At 45.1% G+C, this 22107-nt stretch overlaps 1 protein-coding gene across 2 annotated transcripts in view; it reads right to left on the bottom strand.

Moving 5' to 3' along the window:
- Nucleotides 1-17455, bottom strand: part of COL6A2 (collagen type VI alpha 2 chain) — a 49435-nt gene extending 31980 nt beyond the window's left edge. For both annotated transcript variants that reach the window (XR_014551386.1, XM_083627794.1), the window contains exons 1-10: nt 16867-17455; nt 13543-13671; nt 12086-12705; nt 10107-10127; nt 9229-9294; nt 6121-6174; nt 5630-5674; nt 4728-4754; nt 4023-4049; nt 3889-3933 (exon numbers count right to left, since the gene is read on the bottom strand). Coding sequence is in view for 1 of the 2 variants with exons in the window: in XM_083627794.1 (XP_083483920.1) it covers nt 3889-3933; nt 4023-4049; nt 4728-4754; nt 5630-5674; nt 6121-6174; nt 9229-9294; nt 10107-10127; nt 12086-12705; nt 13543-13642 (1005 nt within the window). In the remaining variant the exon portion in view is untranslated. The remainder of the gene's footprint in view (nt 1-3888; nt 3934-4022; nt 4050-4727; nt 4755-5629; nt 5675-6120; nt 6175-9228; nt 9295-10106; nt 10128-12085; nt 12706-13542; nt 13672-16866) is intronic.
- Nucleotides 17456-22107: the final 4652 nt, after the last annotated feature.

Genomic DNA, 22107 nt, shown 5'->3' with positions numbered 1-22107 from the left:
GAAGGCCCAAAAAACATTGAGAGACTATTTTGAGATAAATTTAAACACTACGGTGGAAAAAAGAACAGTCTGGGACGCAGGCAAAGCGGTCATGCGAGGGTTTTTGATTCAACAGAATGCAATATAGAAGAGAACTCAAAATGAGAAAAAAGATAAAATTTTGGAAAAAATAAAAGAAGGAGAGAAAAGATTAAGAGCGAAACCAAAATCCCAAGAGATTCTGAGAGAAATTAAGTTATATCAAGTACAATATATGAGAATGATAAATCAGGAAGTGGAATGGAAAATTAAACAGATGAGACAAAAGTCTTTTGAATCGGCTAACAAATGTGGGAAACTGCTTGCATGGCAGATGAAGAAAAGACAGAAACTAAATACCATAACAAATTTGGAAGTAAATGGAAAGATCATACAGAACCCATTGGAAATTAGAAACTGCTTCCAGAGATTTTTCAAACAACTTTATACACAAGGGCCACAGAAAGAGGTCGAATTAGACCAATTTCTGAGGAAAAACGGATTACAAAAAATCTCTCAAGAAAAGAGGATAATGTTGAGTGACAAAATTACAGAACAGGAAGTGGAGGGTGCCATTCGGAACATGCAGTTGGGCAAATCTCCAGGACCAGACGGCTTAACCTCCAAATACTATAGAGTTTTGAAAGATTGGTTAATTCGACCACTAATGGAGGTATGCAATGAGATACTAGAGGGGAAAAAGGCGCCGGAGTCGTGGCAGGAAGCTTATATTACACTTATACCAAAAACTGAGTCTGAAAAGACGCAACTTAAGAACTACCGCCCCATATCCCTTCTTAATGTGGATTACAAAATATTTGCGGACATTTTGGCAAATAGACTAAAGAAAGTACTACTGGAAGAGATTCATAAGGACCAAGCGGGCTTTCTCCCGGGTAGACACTTGTCGGACAATACAAGGAACATAATCAATATCTTGGAGAAGTTGCAAGTGAATATAAACACCAAAGCAGTTTTAATCTTTATAGATGCGGAGAAAGCCTTTGACAACATTTCTTGGAGTTTTATGAAGAAAAATCTTCAGGGGATGGGGGTGGGTCAAGGGTTTGAAAATGGTATAAGTGCAATTTACTCAGAACAAAAGGCTAAATTAATTGTGAATAATATGGTGACAGAGGGATTTAAGATAGAGAAAGGTACACGACAAGGCTGCCCAATTTCCCCATTGTTATTCATCACAGTCCTGGAGGTATTATTGAATATGATTAGAAGGGACCGTTTGATAAAAGGCATTCAGGTCGGAGCTAAGCAATATAAATTGAAAGCTTTTGCAGATGACTTAGTTTTAACATTACAGGAGCCAGAATCTAGTTCGAAAAGAGTTTTGGAAGTGATCCAAGAATTTGGGCAGATGGCTGGTTTTAAGCTGAATAAATCTAAAACAAAAGTTCTTGAGAAAAATTTAACACCGATTGAGAAAGACAGGTTTCAGAAGGAGACAGGCCTAACAATAGTAAAGAAGGTTAAATATTTGGGGGTTAATATGACTGCTAAGAATCTAAACCTGTTTAAAGATAACTATGAGAAATGTTGGCTAGAAGTGAAGAAAGATCTAGAGATATGGTCAAACTTGAAGCTTTCCTTGTTGGGAAGAATTGCGGCTATAAAGATGAATGTATTGCCAAGGATGTTATTTTTGTTTCAATCTTTGCAAATTGTGGACAAGATGGACTGTTTCAAGAAGTGGCAGAAGGATATTTCTAGATTTGTCTGGCAGGGCAAGAAGCCTAGAATAAAATTTAAAATACTAACCGATGTAAGAGAAAGAGGTGGTTTCGCCCTGCCAGACTTGAAACTCTATTATGAATCGGCCGCATTTTGCTGGCTGAAAGAATGGCTGCTTCTTGAAAACACAGACATTTTGGATTTAGAAGGTTTTAATAATGTCTTTGGGTGGCATGCATATCTGTGGTACGACAAGGTCAAAGCTCATAAAGCATTTAAAAATCATATTGTCAGGAAAGCATTGTTTAACGTCTGGTTAAGATATAAAGACTTACTGGAGAACAAAACCCCAAGGTGGTTGTCACCAATGGAGGCAAAGGTACTTAAAAAGTCCAATATGGAGGCCAAATGGCCGAAATATTGGGAAATACTGGAACAAGAAGGAGATAAATTGAAATTGCAGAGTTTTGAGAAATTAAAAGATAAGGTGCGAGATTGGCTGCACTATTTTCAAATAAGAGAAGCCTATAACATGGATAAAAAAATAGGTTTCCAGGTGGAAAAATCAAAATTGGAAACTGAGTTGTTAGAACCCAAAACTAAAATACTTTCAAGAACGTATAACTTGCTGCTAAAATGGAATACGCAGGAAGAAACAGTTAAATCTGCTATGATTAAATGGGCACAAGATGTTGGTCATAACATCATGTTTGCTGACTGGGAATGGTTGTGGACCACAGGTATGAAATTTACGGCATGTAATGCCCTAAGAGAGAATATTATGAAAATGATATACAGGTGGTACATGACACCAGTCAAGCTTGCAAAAATTTACCATTTGCCTGACAATAAATGTTGGAAGTGTAAAGAAAGTGAAGGAACATTCTTTCACCTTTGGTGGACATGCCCAAAGATTAAGGCTTTCTGGGAGATGATATATAACGAAATGAAAAAAATCTTTAGATATACATTCCTTAAGAAGCCAGAGGCCTTTCTCTTGGGCATGGTGGGCCAACTGGTGCCAAAGAAAGATAGAAATTTCTTTATGTACGCAACAACAGCAGCAAGAATTCTCATCGCAAAGTATTGGAAGACACAAGAGCTACCCACCCTGGAAGAATGGCAGATGAAGCTGATAGACTATATGGAATTGGCGGAAATGACTGACAGAATCCGAGACCTGGGAGAAGAGTTGGTGGAAGAAGACTGGAAGAAATTCAAAGACTATCTTCAGAAATATTATAAAATTAATGAGTGTTAAAAATGTGCTTGGATGGGTAATAAGTGGTAATTAGTGATAAAAGTTATTAAGATTATGCAAAAAAGGTATTGATAATTGGTTGAAAAATAGGGATATAGTATATGTTATGGCACAAAGTTTAAACATTTGATAAAGGGTAAGAATTTGCTGAATTAAAGATTTGAATGGGAATACAAAAAGGGGAAGGTGCGAGGAGGTCAAGAACATAAGCATATGAAATTGAGGTTATTGGAAAAATGGAATGGTTTTATTTTTTCTTTGTTCAAATGTAATTTTTCTTAATTAGTTGTGTTTTTCTTTCTGTATTTTTTTCTTTTTTTCTCTTTTGTGTGTTTCTTTTTTCTGTAATTTATGGTTTTTTATTCTGTGAATTTTTATTTTTCTTTTTTGTAAAACTTTAATAAAAATCTTAAAAAAAAAACAACGAAAGCACGTCAAAGTGCAAGTAGATAAATAGGTACCGCTCCGGTGGGAAGGTAAATGTTATTTCCATGCGCTGCTCTGGTTCGCCAGGAGCGGCTTAGTCATGCTGGCCACATGACCTGGAAGCTGTATACCGGCTCCCTTGGCCAATAAAGCAAGATGAGCGCTGCAACCCCAGAGTTGGTCACGACTGGACCTAATGGTCAGGGGTCCCTTTACCTTTAGGAACTTGCAGGTCTTGGGTTCCTATCACATGCCCCCCTCAGAATCCCAGAATGCCATGTCTTGGTCCACATGGCCACATGGGTAAGGATGCCAGCAGTCCACCAGAGCTTGTGGCAGGTGAACCAAGGGGTCTCTTGGTGGGACAAGCCTGTTGGCAGGTTTTACTCTCTGTTGGCAGAGCAGCTCTTGTGAGCTGTGGGGTGGCAGCCATAGCGGTTTCCTTTTAAAGGACATAAGCAACCCGTTAACTGTGTCTGATCCTTGAGTAGCCTTACCTTTTGCCCACTTGTGCCGTTCCGTCCAAACAAGCCAAAAGCCCCCTGAAAGAAAAGAAGCAGAGCGTGAGAATCTGCTTTCATCAGGAAAGTGGAGCTGGAATAATAGGTAGCAATCCAGGATTTGCCTTTACCTTTCGTCCATCTCCTCCAAACTCTCCCTGCAAACACAAGAAAGGGGGGGGGGGAGCAAACAATGTTGAGTCAAGCCTATTTTAATCAGCCACGCTGGCAGGACAGAATGGAAAATATATATATATAGAATTTTTTTGTTACTGAATTGATTATGATCCAAAAGCAAGTAAACAAGATTAGATGCAAAGACCTCCCTAGATATTTAAGCAATCTGAACAAGCAGTTTCCCCTCACAGAATGCATTTTGTATACTGTTTACACGAATATATTATACACTAATAATTATGCACACTTTCCCCCAGGAAAGCATTGTTTTGTTGGAAAACGGCATCACAGAATTCAGATAAGTGTGAATTTTAAAGGATAGCTGTGTTCCAGTTCCCATATAGTTTCAGAAAGTGCAAATCTGACAGATTCACATTTAAATTTCTCCACCGTCCTTTGCGGAGATTTAATCTGTCTACAATTTCCATCTTGGAACTGTGGCTTCAGCTGGGCCCCTGGCTATTGGCTCCATCTGGGGGGTCCAATCTCTGCGCTTTTCTTATTTCCCCCCTCCTCTCCTCTTTGTAAAACATCTCACTGGATGAAGAGTTCTGGAGCACTTGAAAGCTTGCCACCATCTTGTGACATTTTGGCTGGCTTGAATAAAATCACAATATGCTTCCCATAATTTTCTGAATGTAGTATATAAAATAGCTTACCTTTTCGCCTTTTAGACCATGAATACCCTACAGAAGGAACAAAAATGTACATTGTGTTAATGTTTGTTGATACGTGTGACATCGATTTAGAGTTCTGGCTTTGATATAGCATCATATATTTCATGTATATATGATCATATATTTCCTGAAAAAGTTCTAAGTGGTTTCTAGAAAAAACAAACAAACAAACAAACAAACAAACAAACAAACAAGACATTTTTGTTTGCAATGAAGCAGAGCTTTTATTACCCAGAATCACCATCAAAAGCCTCTAGTCATGCAGGCCCATGTCCCTTTTGCCCGACAGAATTTACAGAAAGAATTTATTTTAGGGACTCTCCGCAAAGTGTAAGGGCATTAAGCCATCATCAATTACTTGGAAAACTATGCATCCAAAACATTTTAGACAAGGGCTGGTAGTGACTGGGCAGAATAGCGAAACACTATTTCACATTAAAACAGGCACTAAATGCCCATGCTGACAGCCTCAATATTCATAATTTAAATAATAACACACAACCTATTGGCCTTACTAAATTATATTAGATATATACTAGCTATATATATAATCCAACAGACAAACAGCCCAACCGGTGAAGCTATGGCTATCCCTGCTTTCCCCAGCCAAGACAGGCGAGTTGCTTCCGCTTCCAGCACTCGTCCGCTGCAGTCCGTCTCATGGTCTGGATGCTTCATCAATGCTGCAGGTGTGCAGTTATCACCACATGGCATTTTCTACCACTAGTCCTTCGCACTGGTAGCTGGTTGCCTTTCCCCTGTCCTCTGAGTGCCTCTGGGTCAAACATTGTGGCCCCAGATGAAGGGTTAATCCAGCAACTGGTGAGCCGCTAAAACGGAAAAAAAAAAAATGGCAGAAGGATAAACAGACGCAAATCTTTTACCTTGGGACCTGGATATCCAATTGGACCTTCAATTCCTGGGTCACCCTATATTTAAAAAGACAAACAGCATTATTAGTACCAATAATTTAAGCAGTATATTAAGACTGCCATCCTATACACATTTATCAGGGAGTTAAGTCCCACTGAGCTTTGGAAAGGACATGTACAGGATTGCCCTGTTAGAGATTTTCAAATCATTAGGTCCTTCATTATTGCAAGAGGCAGACACTGAAGTTTCACTGCTTCTGTTTTTATAATGGTGAAATGAAACCACTAAGATACTTGGAAATTGTTTTAAAGAGAGGTTTCAATATGCTGCTTTAGCAGTTTCAAGGATCACAGTCTGATTTGGTTAAATATCAACCCCTAAACAGGTGTTCAAATTGGAATATTACTTCATATGATCCTGAACATTTGAATATTCAATGTCAAAACTAACCCCGGTGGCTAATGGAGTGAGAAGTGAGTCCTATTTTTTTCCAACTACTCACCTGTCGTCCTTTTAGCCCAGAAACACCTGGCACCCCCATGTTGCCCTTTGCACCCTAAAAGCAAATAAAAAATAAAACAAATTAGAGCACTATGTCTTGCATTTCCCCCACTGCAATAGAAGGGCAATTTCAGCAGTTTTCAGGGACAAAAATGTTTGTGCTGGGCAACCCCCCCATGGAAATTTGGAAGGAAATAACAATGTCTCTTTAACTTTTTCCATCCCAAAGGGTACTACCTTATATCAGGGTTTTTTTTTGTTCTTCCCCAACTTACAGTGTGTGTGTGTGTGTGTGCATGCGCAGCGGGGGGGGGGAATCAAGATCAGGACTGCACTGAGAGTGGAGAGTATATTTAATCCTTTGATCCCCACAAAAATAAATAAAGCTGTATTCTGTTTAATTTGGTTGATTAATTGGGTTGTTGATCACTGGATAAACTGGGAAAATGAATAAATATATTTGTAATTATAAATGAAGTGTATATTCGAAGCTACAAACATGAGTCTGACTAAACTGCGGGAGGCAGTGGAAGACAGAAGTGCCTGGCGTGCTCTGGTCCATGGGGTCACGAAGAGTCGGACACGACTAAACGACTAAACAACAACAACATATTTCATACCTTTTTGAGCTGATTAATTGGGCTGATCAGTGGGTATATTGGGGAAATGAATGAATGAATATTTAATACTTTTGGAATTAATAACTTACACGGGGGAAATAAATGATTTTTTTGCAGCCTTCTTTGATTTTGGCACATTTGCAGATTCATTTAAAAGCATTGCTGGGTTCATAAACATCCCCCCCCCCCGCATCATGTATTTTCTTAATTAACAGAGTCTTAAATTATAACAATTAGCATGTAGGAATCTTCAGAAATATTTGAGGTTAAAAGGAGGTTCCTCACACTTGTAAAGGCACACAATTCTGTCAGTGTATGCACATTTCCTACAGGCTGTTGGAGATTATGCATACTAGCTGGGAAATGTACAAAATTCCCTGTTCATGGAAGGATTATGGGCACATTCTCCATAAGGCCTAGTGAATGTGCACAATGGCTAGTTATTACAGACCTCCCCAAGGGTCCCTATTTTCCAGGGACGTCTTTGATTTAGAGAAGCCATCCCGGTTTCTGATTTGATCCCAATTTATCCCGTTTTTCCTTAGGATGTCCCTATTTTCATCAGAGAAATGTTGGAGAGGATGTGATTATACACATTGACCAGTCAAAGAACAATTGGTCTAATCATTTACCGTATTTTTCGCCCTATAGGACGCACTTTTCCCCCTCCAAAAATGAAGGGGAAATGTGTGTGCGTCCTATGGGGCGAATGCAGGCTTTCGCTGAAGCCTGGAGAGCGAGAGGGGTCGGTGGGCACTGACCCCTCTCGCTCTCCAGGCTTCGCGGACCTCTCCGCAAGCAGCGGGAGCGCTCCCACTGCTTGTGGAGAGTTGCCAGCATGCCGAAGCCTGCGCGCGCTGAGATCAGCGCGTCCAGGCTTCGCGGACCTCTCCGCAAGCAGCGGGAGCCAGCGCTGGGCTCCCACGGCTTGCAGAGAGCTGCCTGTTTGGGGGCTGGGGTCAGGGGAAGCTCGAGCCTCCCCCGCCCCAGCCCCGCGCCTGGGGGAAAAATAATTTTCCCCCCTTTATTTCCCCCCCAAAAACTAGGTGCGCCTTATGGGACGGTGCGTCCTATAGGGCGAAAAATAACACTCTGCAGCCCAGTAGTAGTCAACTGCACTTTGTCCAAAAGTGGAGTCAAGGGGCATTTTATTTGCGGGAGGAGTCCCTGCCTACCTGCTACAAGGAGGGAGGGAGCCTGCTGCAAAGGAAGCTTTCGCTAAGTGCTGGAAGACAGTTTCTGCACTCCTGTCCGGAGTGGGGAGGGGAGGGGAGAGACTGTTTCTGCCAGGACTCCTTAGGACAGCGGTGGCGAACCTTTGAGAGACCAAGTGCCCAAACTGCAACCCAAAACCCACTGATTTATCGCAAAGTGCCAATCTGGGGGATATTGCGGGGAGAGTCGTTGAGCTTTTTTTGGGAGGAGTACCCCGGCGTTAGGGACGCGGGTTCCGCTGTGGGTTAAACCACAGAGCCTAGGGCTTGCCGATCAGAGGGTCGGCAGTTCGAATCCCCACAATGATGACGACGACGTGTTTCCGTGTCTTGCGCAGTGCAGACCGTGCGCAACTTTGTGCGGAAACGTCCCCAGCGAAACGAGTGAAAGCACCGCCGGGCACTTCAAAGGTGCCTTTTCCACCCTCCCCGCCCTGTTTGCTGCTTCGTTTCTGTTAAGTTGTGGGTGAACATATCAGACGACACAGCGATTCTTCAAACAGCTCTTGTTTATTCACAGGCCAGGACAGAACTGAACTGAAGGGTTCATTCAGCCTGCTTATATAGAGCTCCAGTACAACGTTACTGTAACAACTTTCTAAAACTATCCAATCACTGAACGTCACTTTCGATCCTTCATTTGCATAACTATCTACAGTATCCCCCTGCTGGCCCAGGGTGAGAACTTCAGTACATAACAGTTTCCCCTGGGGACAAGAGAGGGCCGCAACCACCCCGCACTCTCTCCCCTCAGGCTCCACCTTCTCGGGAAAGGAGCAACTGCCCCCTTTTCTCTCACTCTTCCCTACACAAAACTTTATTTCCCGGCAACTGCACAGGCAGCGCCACTTCCTCTCCCTGCAGGCCAGCCGGCGGTGGGTGAGAAAATAACAGGGCTCGCCACAAAACGAGCGCCCTATTGCAGCCGCAGCAACAGCCAACCAGCTGGTGGCGGGCGCGAAACTCTGGGGAGCATTTTCGGCTCACATCGGCATAGGGGTGTGTGTGTGTGCTCAACTCCCCCCCCCATGCCGCTGTGGCTGGCACGCACTATACAGAGCGTTTCCTGCCCACTGTGGTGTGTGGGGAATGGCTGTCACCTTTGCAAACCAGAAAAAATGGACCTGATGGGGCGATGGTGCAAGGGTCCACAGAGAGGGCTCTGCGTACCATACGTTCACCACCACTGCCTTAGGATAACTCTGTACCCCGCCAGTGGTTTGTGGCCCCTGGGTTAGGAATCACTACCAGATTGAACTATGTCATTCAACTTACCTTTTGTCCCCGAAACCCCTTTGGGCCAGGTGGGCCTGCAATTTCTAGGCAGCTCATTTTGTAGCACTGAAATAAATCCAAACACAAAGTAAATGAACTTTCATAGCTGAGAAGTTGATTAAATTTCTACACTGTGATAAAGAGACCCCACCCCAAATCTAATGAATCCCAGCGGTCTACTGAATGACTCTGAGGACTCTGCCCCAATTCCCAGAGGGAAGGCTAAGATCTGCTACCAGAACTTTGTGGTCTCTTGCTAGGTAGGCAAAATGTGTTTCATTCCCCTAGGATTTTGCAATATGAACTGGGCGCCTGCTGAATTTGGCTTTGTGTAATCCTCTCTTTCTCATTCACAGAATAATTTGTTAAGAAGTCTGTAGCAGCAGTTAAAGCAAACAATATGTGCCGGGTATTATTGTGCTCAAAGAGAACACAGCTAACCCTCCCTCCAGGCCCCTCATGTGGTAACAGGGAGCATCTGTAGCAGGAGCTTTTCGTATCCACAGAGGCTTCCCGTGCAACTCAGAAGCCTGGGAGCCTCCATGGGCACAAAAAACCCACACCTCCCACGGCAGTTCAGGTGAGGGGCTGGGAGAATTCACACCACCTTAAGGTAGTCTAGGCAGCCTGCTCTCTCCATCTTCCCCTTGTGCATCATAAATGCCTGAAGAGGCCTATGGAATTAGGCAAATTTGCGGCCCACTCCTGTAGATGTTTTATTTAAAATAACTCCCACTAAGTTAAATAGAATTTGCTCCAGTCCTAAGTAAATATGCCTGGGTATTGCTGCCCTTCTATGGAGCTCCAGTTGCTCTCTTGAGCACTCTACTTTTGTCAACAATTGAAACGCTGTTGTTCGGGAAAGAACCTGTACTTACCTCTCCATAGGCTTCGTGTTTCTGTAGGGAGGAAAAAGATTTCAAAAAATTAACTGAGTTAAATCTAGGAAGAAGAAAACCGAGACAGCGCTTTCCTCTGCATATTCTCTCTGCGTCCTCTGGGCATACATGGATTTTGGCACCTCACCTGGGCATCATTCATGAGGCACCTCAGCCCCTCCCTTGTTAAAAGCAACTCTCCAGTTTTTATCATGGCAGATAAATGCTTGTGCACATGTTCTCTGACAAAGGGCCAGAAATCAGGGAGGGACATTTCAGTGATTACGGATGGCTCTCCTTTAACTCCTTGCTTCTGCCCTCTCTTGTTTGTCCCTAGAGGTTGTCTTCGAGTCTTTTCCTCACTTTGCCTGTGGCCATTGTGTTTTGAAACATAGCTGTCAACCTTCCCTTTCCCCCCCAGGAAATTCCCTTATTCCAGCGCCATTTCCCACTGCTATCCCGGATTGTTAGATATCCCATAGACTGTCTCTGGGACAGCTGAGGCTTCTGATCCCTTATTTTCAAATCTGAAAGTTGACAGCTATGTTTTGAAAGCAAATCCCAGACACTCAAAATGTGAATTCTGAAGGCAGAATAAGCTATACAAAGTAGAAGGAAAGACTTGGTGGTGGGGTCACAGTTCACATTTGCCTGTAGAAGCCCCAGTTCAGTCCCAGGAAAAAGTAATCAGGGCGCAGGGCCAGAGACCTTGGGGAGCCACTGCCAACAGCCTCAGAATAAAACAGGATACATGCAAATCTATTCAGTTTGCACGGCCTGTGCAGAATTTGATTTTTTGGAGATCGGCTCCAAACCCGGGAGTGGGTGGGGCCAGGTTGCGGACAGGTTGCCTAGCCTCCTGCCTCAGTGTGGGGGCCGGACAGCATCCCACATCACACTAGGGGAGACCCCGACCACATTAGGTTGCCAGGCAGCCAATCAGGTTGCTTGGGGGTGTGGCCAGGGCCAATTTAAGCTGTGGTGCGACTCTGAGGCTTCTTTTTCAGGCTGGCGCTGAGGATCTCCCACCCTTTTCCAGGTTGCGTCATTGGCCTTGCTATGGACTTCGGTTGGTTGCTGTTGAGGGGCCTGGTAGGACTTTTTCCACTTGGCAAATTGGCACCAGTCACTTGGTTTTTGCCTACCTCATAGCAATTGCCACAACTTTGTAAGGTTTGGTGGGTAGGCATTGGAATCGCGATGTGTGGGGGAGGAGAGGTGTGGCCATCACCTGCCCCTCCATGAATAAGGGTATTCCATTAAAGGAATCTGGGGGTGTGGATCTCCTCCGAAGCCCTTTGAGAACCCAGGGGTGCTCGAGTTGATCTGCATCAATGGAGCTCCCCCTACTGGTAGTTTACCTTTACCAGACTTCCCCAGAATAATATGAGCTGGGGGGAAAAAGTTGGGCTCCTCCTCATTTCAGCAGCACTGCTCTAACCCAGAGGCAGGAGGCTTGGCTCATTCCCCAGCCACTGCAGCCAAGGGGGACACCAGGCTGGTAGGGCCAGGCACACCCCGATGGATGTACAGATCGTGCAACCCCCAAGTGAGGACGGCAGCCTAGAACTCTGGCCAAATGTGGGGCTGTGGAAATCCAGGGATAGTTTTTGCTCCAATTGTAGCTGGCATGGCTTCCAGCTAAAGGACTGAGGTGAACAATTTTATCACACTACAGGTTTTAAGAATGCTGCATGCTTGGTATTATGCCTAAATTAATGATGCAGCAAGCCCATAAATCTAGGAAGCCTCAATGACCACTGGCTCTTAGTTGGTTACTGGGAGCTTGGAAGGGCATTACTTGTACTTTGGAGGAGCTACGCTCCTTTGGGTGGGAGGGCAGGATAGAAATTTAATAAAATCTATAAAGCTTCTGCTTTGATATCCAGCCCGGACAATGCAAACTGCCTGAAGCTAAATAGTATTTCAAGAAATTGCATTATTCCCCCCACCCCCACCCGAGAGAGATCCATTCTTACCATAACTTGGATGATCCTATCAATGGTATTGGTATCTATCTCGGTGGTTGACTCTCTTCTGATAGGGTCCATCTTTGTGATGGCGTAATTGCTACGGTAAAGCTCCAGCGGGGGGTTGGCAATCTCTCGCAGCCCTTGCTCAAAGATGTTGTGGCTGGGGGCCACTGCAAAGAGCCTGATCCCTGCGTCTCGGGCTCTTTCAGCTTGCAACTTCATCCCTCCACAGGGACTCCCTGTCACATGGCCATCAGTGATCACAATGGCGTAATTGACAGCCCCAGGGGATGGATTGGCCAGGATCTGTGCTGTCATGTTGGAGATAGCACAATCTGTGAAGGTGCCCCGACCAATGTATTGAACACTCTCCAACCGATCACGGTAGATCGTCTTGCTGTTAGTGAAATCACTGTATATTTTCACCACATCTGAAAAATGGAGTCCTGCAAATTGCCAGTTGATGGACACTTGGCTCTGGTAGAGCTCATTCTCCAGCTTTGTGATGAATTCAGGGATGAAGCTCTTCATATGGGTCACTATACTCCCCAAAGGTGCAGTCTGCAGCGCAATACTCTCAGATGTGTCAATCACAAAATATACCCTGATGGGACAGTCAGTTTGATCTGTATAGAAACAGCAAAGAAAAGTGTGCTGATGCAACCACATCAGTCATACCAAGGCTTCTCAGAGGTCCCTATGAGGCCTGAACACTTTGGACTTGTGCCCTTAAAAACAATCACATCCTCAGAGCATAGGATGGGAAATACCTGGCTTGGAGCTCAACCTTGAATTCAACTTGGGACCAGGGCTTTTTTTTCAGTCAGAACTTGCTGGAACACAGTCCCAGCCCCTCTCAGGTGGGTGCCATTGCCATCACAAGAGGAGGTGTTATTGGAGAGCTCCGACACCTCTTTTTTGAGAAAAATAGCTCTGCTTGGGATTATAGTCAGTCACAAACTGAATGTGAGTTAGCAGTGTGCTGTGGCTACAAAAGAGGGCCTGCATTGATTAATTAATAGTTTACAAGTCACAGGAAGTGGCTTCATTCTGCCACCAGAAGGAGACTCCCTGGACTCAGCTATACAGCTGCAAATAAACATTTTAAATGTGTTGCAAAGTGCAATATACAAATGTGGCACTAGATGGCGACAGTGAGCTATGCAAAATTCAACGTATTTTTCAAAACCTTTTTTTAAAAAAGCATTTTCACAGTGTTTTTTATATGTGTGTAAAGTCCACCACTATCTCTCAGTGGAGCTCCAAATCGAATAAATGGGTGAAAATGAGGTTCCAAGTAAGTAATAGTGGTGGTCAGTGAGGTGAGATGGAAAGGAATAAGTTAGCCACTGTGAGCCAAGCAAAGAAGAAAAGTCAGCAAGTAATTTTCCACAGGGATAGGAAAGAGGAGGCCAAAAGAAAAGACAAGGGAGAAGGCAGAGTTTTAAAGATTGTGCTTTTACCTGCACAGGACGAAGCTGCAGCAACATCATCATCATTTTGAGCATGGAGAGGAGCCAGCGTTGTGCACAGCAGAACAGCTAAAAAGGCTTCTGAGAACATCTTGGCCACTTTATCATACACCTCGAGTCCTGTCAGGACACAGCCAACATAACAGTCTTAGATTATGAACTGATTAAGGCACTAGACATGAGCAGTGTGGCGTTTCAAAGATTCTTTTTTCTATCTCCAAAGCAATTGTATTCAGTGCCATGGAGGGGCAACCATAACATGAGGTGATTGAGATTTAGCTTGCCTGGAGTGGGTGAGCTCTTTTATTTAATTTAAGTCTGGCAGTGCAACTTTTGCCAGGAAGAAACTACTCAAGCAGCTTGCCCTGGGCGGTGCTTGTTCCATTAGCTGACTGGAGTCCTTCCTGGGGAAAGGTCAGCAAGCTTAAAACATCCAGGTAAGTGGGTGAATATGGTGGCAGAGAATGGCACTGCCCAGTATTGGGAGAAGAAACCAAACAGGAGGAGGAGTTTGGGAGTTCAGCAGCCTCTGGGATAACCTGAAGTACCCTCTAGCACCCAAGTGGAATTGAATTCACTATCTGTAGCCTGCCCTGTAATTTGAACTGTGCTGTTCTTGTTTTTTCCTTAATTATCTAATCACCCTACTGAAGTTTTCCGGCAGAACACTGGTCCTTGAGTGCCTGCCTTACTAGTTTCAAAGAAACTACTCCAGATTCCATTCTGTTTATTAAAAACTAGTACAATCATACCTTGGAAGTCAAATCGAATCTTTTCTGGAAGTCCATTCAACTTCCAAAACACTTGGAAACCAAAGCGTGGCTTCTGATTGGCTGCAGGAAGCTCCTGCAGCCAATGGGAAGCCACAGGAGTCGTGTTGGACGTTCGGCTTCCAAAAATAGTTCGCAAACCGTAACACTCACTTCCGGGTTTGCGGCGTTCGGGAGCCAAAACATTCGAGAACTAAGCTGGTCGAAAACCACAGTATGACTGTATACAGCATATTCCCTTTACAATGGACTTTAGTGATGTGAATATATTTTGCTGGCTGTAAGAGAGAAATACCGGAGGAATCACACTGCAAGCCCAGGGAAAAAATGGCTACACATGTGCAGCATTGCACCACTAGTGAAAACTACCAGATATTCAGCCTCGATCCTAAGCATGTTTCTGCTCACAATAAACGTAGATAACTCTTAACGATTTTAATGACCTGACCAAGATGCATTTTAACCTTCCAGGTTTAAATCAGCTCCCTGATTCAGCCTGTCTCCTCCTTCCTGGGGCTGGATAGCTCTGGCCATCTTTGCTGACAGCCTTTGGGTTCCCTGGCATTGGAGAATTTGCAGGCCTGAATCCTGAAGGCCCAGAGTTCTTTGCTTTAGCTCCCTAAAATCACAGTAGCCTTCTCACACCAGGTTCCCAGAAGTGCACTCTTTCTGTGTTCTAGGTTTTATTTAAGTTGCACCATCTTAACAGTGTGACAGAGCAGATTTCAAAGAAATGTGGGTCTTAAAACGCACACACTCTCTCTCTCACACAAACACACACACCTGGCAGGCAAACGTAACTAATGCTAATGTAGAATGCATACATTTCTCTGGTCGATGAAATGTGCATAAAGGCCAACCTTAAACAACTTATCAAAATTATTATAAGTGACGGGAAGGGGGAGCGGAAGGCTTTGTTTAACGATGTAGTTAGAAACACAAGAGTGTTTTCTCACACACCTATTCCATACCCTCCAACGTTTCTCTGATGGAAATAGGGGCATCCCAGATCCGCTCTGGGGGAGACAGGTACCAGTGGGAGATGCTCAGACTACAAGGTGGCCAGTTCAGACACAGAAAGATGCAAAAAGTGAGTTACAGTGGTTGCCTAAAATGGAGATCCTTCACCTGACTTTTCCAGCGAAGATTTCTTTTTCCTTATTACAGAACAGGGCTCTCGAATGTTTTCTCCAACATTGTACATTAATGGATATTGTACATGAAGATTCAAGTTCCCTTTTAGCTTCCCTCCAATTTTGCTTTCTGTGTGAATGCTGCCTCAGAAAACGCTGCATTCTGATTTAACTGAAAGTTCTGGTGCATTTTTTCCTCTGGCTCCCAGTTTACTTGGTTGTGTGCTCCCAGTACTGGGCAAAGCATCATCTGTTGCAGCACTGGAAGAGTCCAGGCCACAAATCCAGGTAAGGAAGAGAAAACCAAAAGCAGCCAGTGCCTCCCTTTCCCCAGACTTGGCTCATGGTCTGTGCATGGAAGAGAAGAGTCACGACTTCATAGCCTCATCTAAGAGTGAAATTCCCAGACACACAACCAACACAAATTCCTGCTCCTCCTCCCCACAGCTTTGGGGTGCTGCTCGTGTCTCTAAATTACACATCCTACTGAGGAACACAACAGTTCACAATTAGGCTGCAATCCGAGTAAGTCCTAGTTGACCAAAAAAGGACTTACTGTTGAGTAGACATCTATAGGAGAGCACTGTAAGTTAGAGAGAGATGTCAAGAGTCTCTTGCAGCAACGAAGGAGAAAAGCCATTCTTTTCATTAGCAAAGAGTCTTAATTGCCTCCAATCTAGACATGCCATAGACAACAGAAGGAATGTTGTTGCTAGTTTCTGCTAAATCTGCCCAATATCTCTGGAGAACAAAATATGCCTGTTAGCGAGTTACTGCGGTGCTCTAGTTCTGGAAAAACACACTGGCCAAAGGCACCAGATCTCAAGCAAAACCAGGGAAGCCACGAAAGCCAATTTGTGAATTCCGCCTTAGGGGTGCAAAACTATGGAAGCAGAGAACGTTGCCGTGCCAATGTTGAAAGGGGAAAAGTGTCTGCGCTCTGAAGAGCAACGGCTGTTTTCTAGCCACGTAGAAATCAAAGACCAGCACAAGCATTTCATGACATTCATCGCCTGTTGTCCCTTGAGGTGACAGCACCTCATCCTTCACAGGTGCCTTTGGTCCTGCGCTTGCTGTGCTGGGGCTGCTTCGATCAGCGCAACCCCCCTAGACTTGCCCGCTATTCCTGGCGCGGCTGCCTCCTCCTTTCCCTCGCGCTCCCTCGCCGCCCCAGCAGTGGCGTAGCGTGGGTTGTCAGCACCCGGGGCAAGGCAAGTAATTTGCGCCCCCTAACCTGTGGATTTGCGCCCCCTAACCCGTGGATTTGCCCTAACCCCAGATGTTGCGCCTGGTGCGGCCGGCCCCCCTGCACCCCCCACGCTACGCCACTGCGCCCCAGCCCCGCCGAGCTTCGCCCGCTCTTCTCCGCGCTTCCCCAGCAAGAGCCGCGGGCGAAGCTGCCGTCCGCTTACCTGGGGAACCGACTCGCGGCAGCTCCTGGGCGCGGACGGAGGGATGGCGCGCGTTTCAGGAGGGGCGCTGCATCTTGGGCGACAGGGGCTCCTTCCCTTCGCTAGATTTGGGAGTGGAGAGAGGGAGCCCTCCGGGCGGGGCGCGGGCGCCTGGCTCCGTCCTGCCTCTTTCTCCTCCCCCCGGAGCGGGCCAGCGAGCGCATCCCGAGGCAGCGGCCACCCGGCGGCGCTGTGGCTCCATCATCCGCGCTCGGGGGCGCGGACCGTTCCCGGGTCTCCCGCCCGCCCGGGCGAGCTCCTGCTCTGGCTGCTGCCTCTTGCGCAAGGAGCCCCTTCTCGCGCCTCTCCAGGGCGCCCTTCGCCAACGCGGTGCCCGCCAGGGGCTTGGGACCCCCCCCCCCAAAAAGCAGCATTTAGAAAACTCACGGAAAGGGGGAAGACCAAAGGTTTTCAAACACGTCACTTGTTCAAAGTAAAATCTGTGCCACTGTAAACTAGCAGCCCCCCGCCCCGCCCCAAGGCCAGCTGGCAGCACTGCCATCGCCGACGGAAGGAGGCGATGTGGGCTTTGGTGAACCTGCTGAGGAACTTGGTACCCAGGTCACCGGTTATTCGAAATTTCCCAGGACAACACTTTTCATGGTGTCTGGAATCGATACTGATTGTATTTTTGAATCACTTATATAGATTTTCCTCCGGTCCAGATTCTCTTTACAAGGATGTTTGGTGACTCTGGAAAAGGGTGAAATCGGAATATTTTGATAGGTTTTGCTTTCTCCCTCCCTGCTGCTTGCTTTTCAAATAAGGACGGTTGGCTGAACCATTTCTGAGATTTCCCCTTTTCTCACCCAAAGAGGAGGAGGACGCTTTGCATAAATTTCTCCAAATATTTTCCATCCTTTGTTTGTAGTGGCTGCTATTTCTCTCTCTCTCTCTCTCTCTCTCTCTCTCTCTCTCTCTCTCTCTCTCTCTCTCTCCACCCCCCCCCCATGTTCTGACCTGGTTGCAAACACAATTTTTTTGGTGATTGAATAAATATTGTTTTCCAGTATTCTGGGACTGTGCTAATCTCAAACCGGCTGAATTCTTAAGAACCCCTGGCAGCATTCTTTGCTTGGTCCGGCTGCCACATTTACGGGAAGGGCTTGAAAGAAAGCATGTGGGAAATCATTCCTCAGAACTGGAACTTCTATCATCTTGTGGCCAAGTGCAAATGCTTGCGAGTATTTTAGTGCATATCAGTGGCGTAGCGTGGGTTGTCAGCACCCGGGGCAAGGCAAGTAATTTGCACCCCCTAACCCGTGGATTTGCACCCCCTAACCCTAACCCCCAGATGTTGCGCCTGGTGCGGCCGGCCCCCCTGCACCCCCCACGCTACGCCACTGGTGCATATCATTTGTTAGTTCAGAAACACGAGTTAGGAAAAATAGGAAGCTAATTTATACTTAGATATAATTTATAATTATGGTGCTGGAGACCCCTTTCTTTCCCCAGGGCTACAACAGTTTAACATAAAGGTACAGTGGTACCTCAGGTTAAGTACTTAATTCATTCCGGAGGTCCATTCTTAACCTGAAACTGTTCTTAACCTGAAGCACCACTTTAGCAAATGGGACCTCCTGCTGCTGCTGCGCCGCTGGAGCACGATTTCTGTTCTCATCCTGAAGCAAAGTTCTTAACCTGAGGCACTATTTCTGGGTTAGTGGAGTCTGTAACCTGAAGCGTATGTAACCTGAAGCATATGTAACCTGAGGTACCACCGTACAGCAACTTGGACTGTCAATGGAACTTTTGTGATCGATGCCCCCACCATCTGCCAAGGCTATTATAAAAATTAGGTTGAACGCCAGGAACTAACAGCAACAGCAGAGAAAACATGTTACCCTCTTTACTTTCAACTTTCTTGGGCATATAAAACTAATCACAATTATCTTGAATTTCTGCTTATCCCTCAAGAAAGAGGGGCATTTTCGTTGGCCAGGTTTAATTCAAATCCATCAAACCTCCTTTGAGGAAAATTCTCGGGAATGGTGGAAGGAGAAAGAATTTGCCCATGTGAAGACCACCTGCTGGAAACTCTTACTCATATGGTTCTTAAATGTAAACTATATGCTGATCTCCGCCAGCAGTTTCTAGATCAACTCTGTATCCCCAAATGGAAATCATAGTTGGAGGTCATACATTTTCTATTACTGGGGAATGATCAGGAGCTCACCAAGTTAGTGGCTAAATATCTTTATTTGGTTTTTTGTCGCAGCAACATATTGCAGACGTCTGATCTTCCTGGAGACCTAGAGCTGTAACGTTAGACTGTTTTGCCTCTTTTCATTTGACAAATGTTTTGTGACATCGGGGAGGTGGTAATTCTGTATTGATTTACTATGGATGTTTGTATGTGATGCCAATAAAAGGTTTGATGATGATGATGAAGAAGTAAATCAGCCCAGAGTGCCCCCTGGAAGGACAGATCCTGAAACTGAGGCTCCAATACTTTGGCCACCTCATGAGAAGAGAAGACTCCCTGGAAAAGACCCTGATGTTGGGAAAGATGGAGGGCACAAGGAGAAGGGGACGACAGAGGACGAGATGGTTGGACAGTGTTCTTGAAGCTACCAGCATGAGTTTGACCAAACTGCGGGAGGCAGTGGAAGACAGGAGTGCCTGGCGTGCTCTGGTCCATGGGGTCACGAAGAGTCGGACACGACTAAACGACTAAACAACAACAACAACATTACTTGTCTTGATCTGAACATATACTTCCGTTGATGCAGCCATTGCTGCTGCATCACATTGTTGACTTGTGTTAATCTTGTTGTCCGCCAAGACCCCTCGATCCTCTTCACATATGCTACTGGCCAGCCAAGTGTTCCCCATCTAATATTTGTGCAGCTGTTTATCCCTGCCTAGCATGTTTATAACTTTGGATGAGGAAACTAACTGATCATTTTGAACTATTGAGCAAACCTCCCTTGACTTCCAGGTGCATCACTCTGAGTCAGTCATTTGGTGACAATTTCTTAGCTTTTGGGGAGGGCAAGGGATTTAAAGTCTGTCCAGTCTCGAGAACAGGGTTGGGCCTGATCCTCTTTCCTCTTTGGCATGTCCACCAATGCTCAGCAAGGTAACGTTAGCTGTGTGTTTGGCCTGTTCTTGTGCCTTTCCGCATGGCACCAGCCTTGCCTGGTTGGCTGTGCTCATCACGACTGGAATGCGCTGCAGTGTTTGCTTTATTTTCTAGTCACCAGAGAAACCAGAAGGGGAATCTTGAAATCAGTTCCCCAAGAAATCCAACTGGACGGATACCACAGGATGGATTTCCTCCTCTTCGCTTTGGCAACGATGCCTTGAAAGAGGAACATTTTTCTTAACTCCCTTTTCCTCCAGACACCTCCCAACATCGTACCCACACCCACCCAGCCACCCACGGGTAATATTTGTGCACTTTCCCCCTTTACACTAAGCTTTTGACTTTGCTCTGCATGACTCAGATGCCACACGCTAGAGAAACCTTTTTTTGGCAATGGCTTCAGAGAAAAGACAATATTTCTGCTGTTAGGTTTTTGTTGGTTGAATGAGTAATGCTACCTCTGTTCACAGTGGTGTGTTTGTTTGTGTGTGTGTGTGTGTGTGTACCAGAGACCAACTCTTTTGCAACAAGTAAGTGGGCAGTGGGGGTGGTGTTAATTATTGCATTAGCCAGAATTCAATAGTCTGGGAAAAGAGGGGGCTGCTGTCTACAAAAATAGGTAGCAGGGCACTGTTCTGAATACAGTGCAGATATGTGGGTTTCTGAGTGCTGTGGCTGGAAGGAAACCACATGGACTGGAAAGACTGTGAACTTTCCATTGTCCTTTCCATTGTTCCCCGAGGAACAATGTGGTGGTCGTTCCTGAGGTTGTCAATGCAGCTGCAATGAGGAGTATAAAATTTAAAAATGCACATTTGAATCATTTTTGCTATCCTGTTTTACCATTTTTTCCCCCTTCCAGTAGCACCTTAAAGACCAACTAAGTTAGTTCTTGGTATGAGCTTTCGTGTGCATGCACACTTCTTCAGATACTTCAGTGTGCATGCACACGAAAGCTCATACCAAGAACTAACTTAGTTGGTCTTTAAGGTGCTACTGGAAGAAAAAAAAATTTTGTTTTGTTTTGACTATGGCAGACCAACATGGCTACCTATCTGTAACTGTTTTACCATGTTCTTAATACAGGGTGAATTCAGACACCAAGAGGCGACTTGCAGTAAATCACACCATGTCATAGATATGTGGAACCTGTGTAAGCAATGCTAAAATTTAGCCCTATCAGCCAGTTGATGAGTACTCAGTGAAGAATGGATCTTGAACTTCATTCTTCCATGAAGTGTCTGCTTAAAAAGCTATGAATGTGAATGAACCCCTGCATGTGGATCTGAATTGCCCTACATCCTTTATTTTGGCATTCATTGGAATTAAAGGAGTGACAGGAATGAGCAGCATGTTGCTAAGTATTTGTGCTGCCTTGACATCCCATAGCAGAAACAGGACAGGATGATCACAATGTCTGTCTGTCAGTTTGAAAGTAAACTGGGGTCATCCATAAATAAGAGAGTAGTTTCTTTATATGCATATACTGGACAAAGGAGATGCGCGTGGCGCTGTGGTCTAAACCACTGAGCTTTTTGGGCTTGCTGATTGGAAGGTCAGCGGTTGAAATCTGTGTGATAGTGGTGAGCTCCTGTTGCTCTGTCCTAGCTTCTGCCAACCTAGCAGTTCGAAAGCATACCAATTCAAGTAGATAAATAGGTACTGCTGCAGCGGGAAGGGAAACAGCATTTCCATGCGCTCTGGTTTCCGTCACGATATCCCATTGAGCCAGAAGCAGTTTAGTCATGCTGGCCACATGACCCAGAAAGCTGAATGTGGACAAACACCTGCTCCCTCAGCCTGAAAGCGAGATGAGCGCTGCTCATCCAGGGGTCCTTTACCTTTATACTGGGAAAAGTGTGAATAAAAATGTATAAGTGAAAATAATATACAAAATTGTGTTTTTAAGGGGAAATTTAAAAAACATATATTTAGCAAAATTGCATACAAAGATATGTACATGAAGCATAAGTAGCACTCAAAGGATGGTGAATTTTCATTGACACACCTGCTAAAATGCACAGGGGTGCTCCATTTTAGCATGAGTGCCAATGCAAACCCCTTTGTCATCCTGGAGCAAACCTTGTTGAAGGTGTGCTTCAAAGAAGTTCATC

Source organism: Podarcis filfolensis (assembly GCF_964270895.1).
Source record: "Podarcis filfolensis genome assembly, chromosome: 1".
Taxonomy (NCBI): domain Eukaryota; kingdom Metazoa; phylum Chordata; class Lepidosauria; order Squamata; family Lacertidae; genus Podarcis; species Podarcis filfolensis.
The sequence above is the reverse complement of the archived record's forward strand: the minus strand, read 5'-3'. Positions and strand labels throughout refer to the sequence as shown.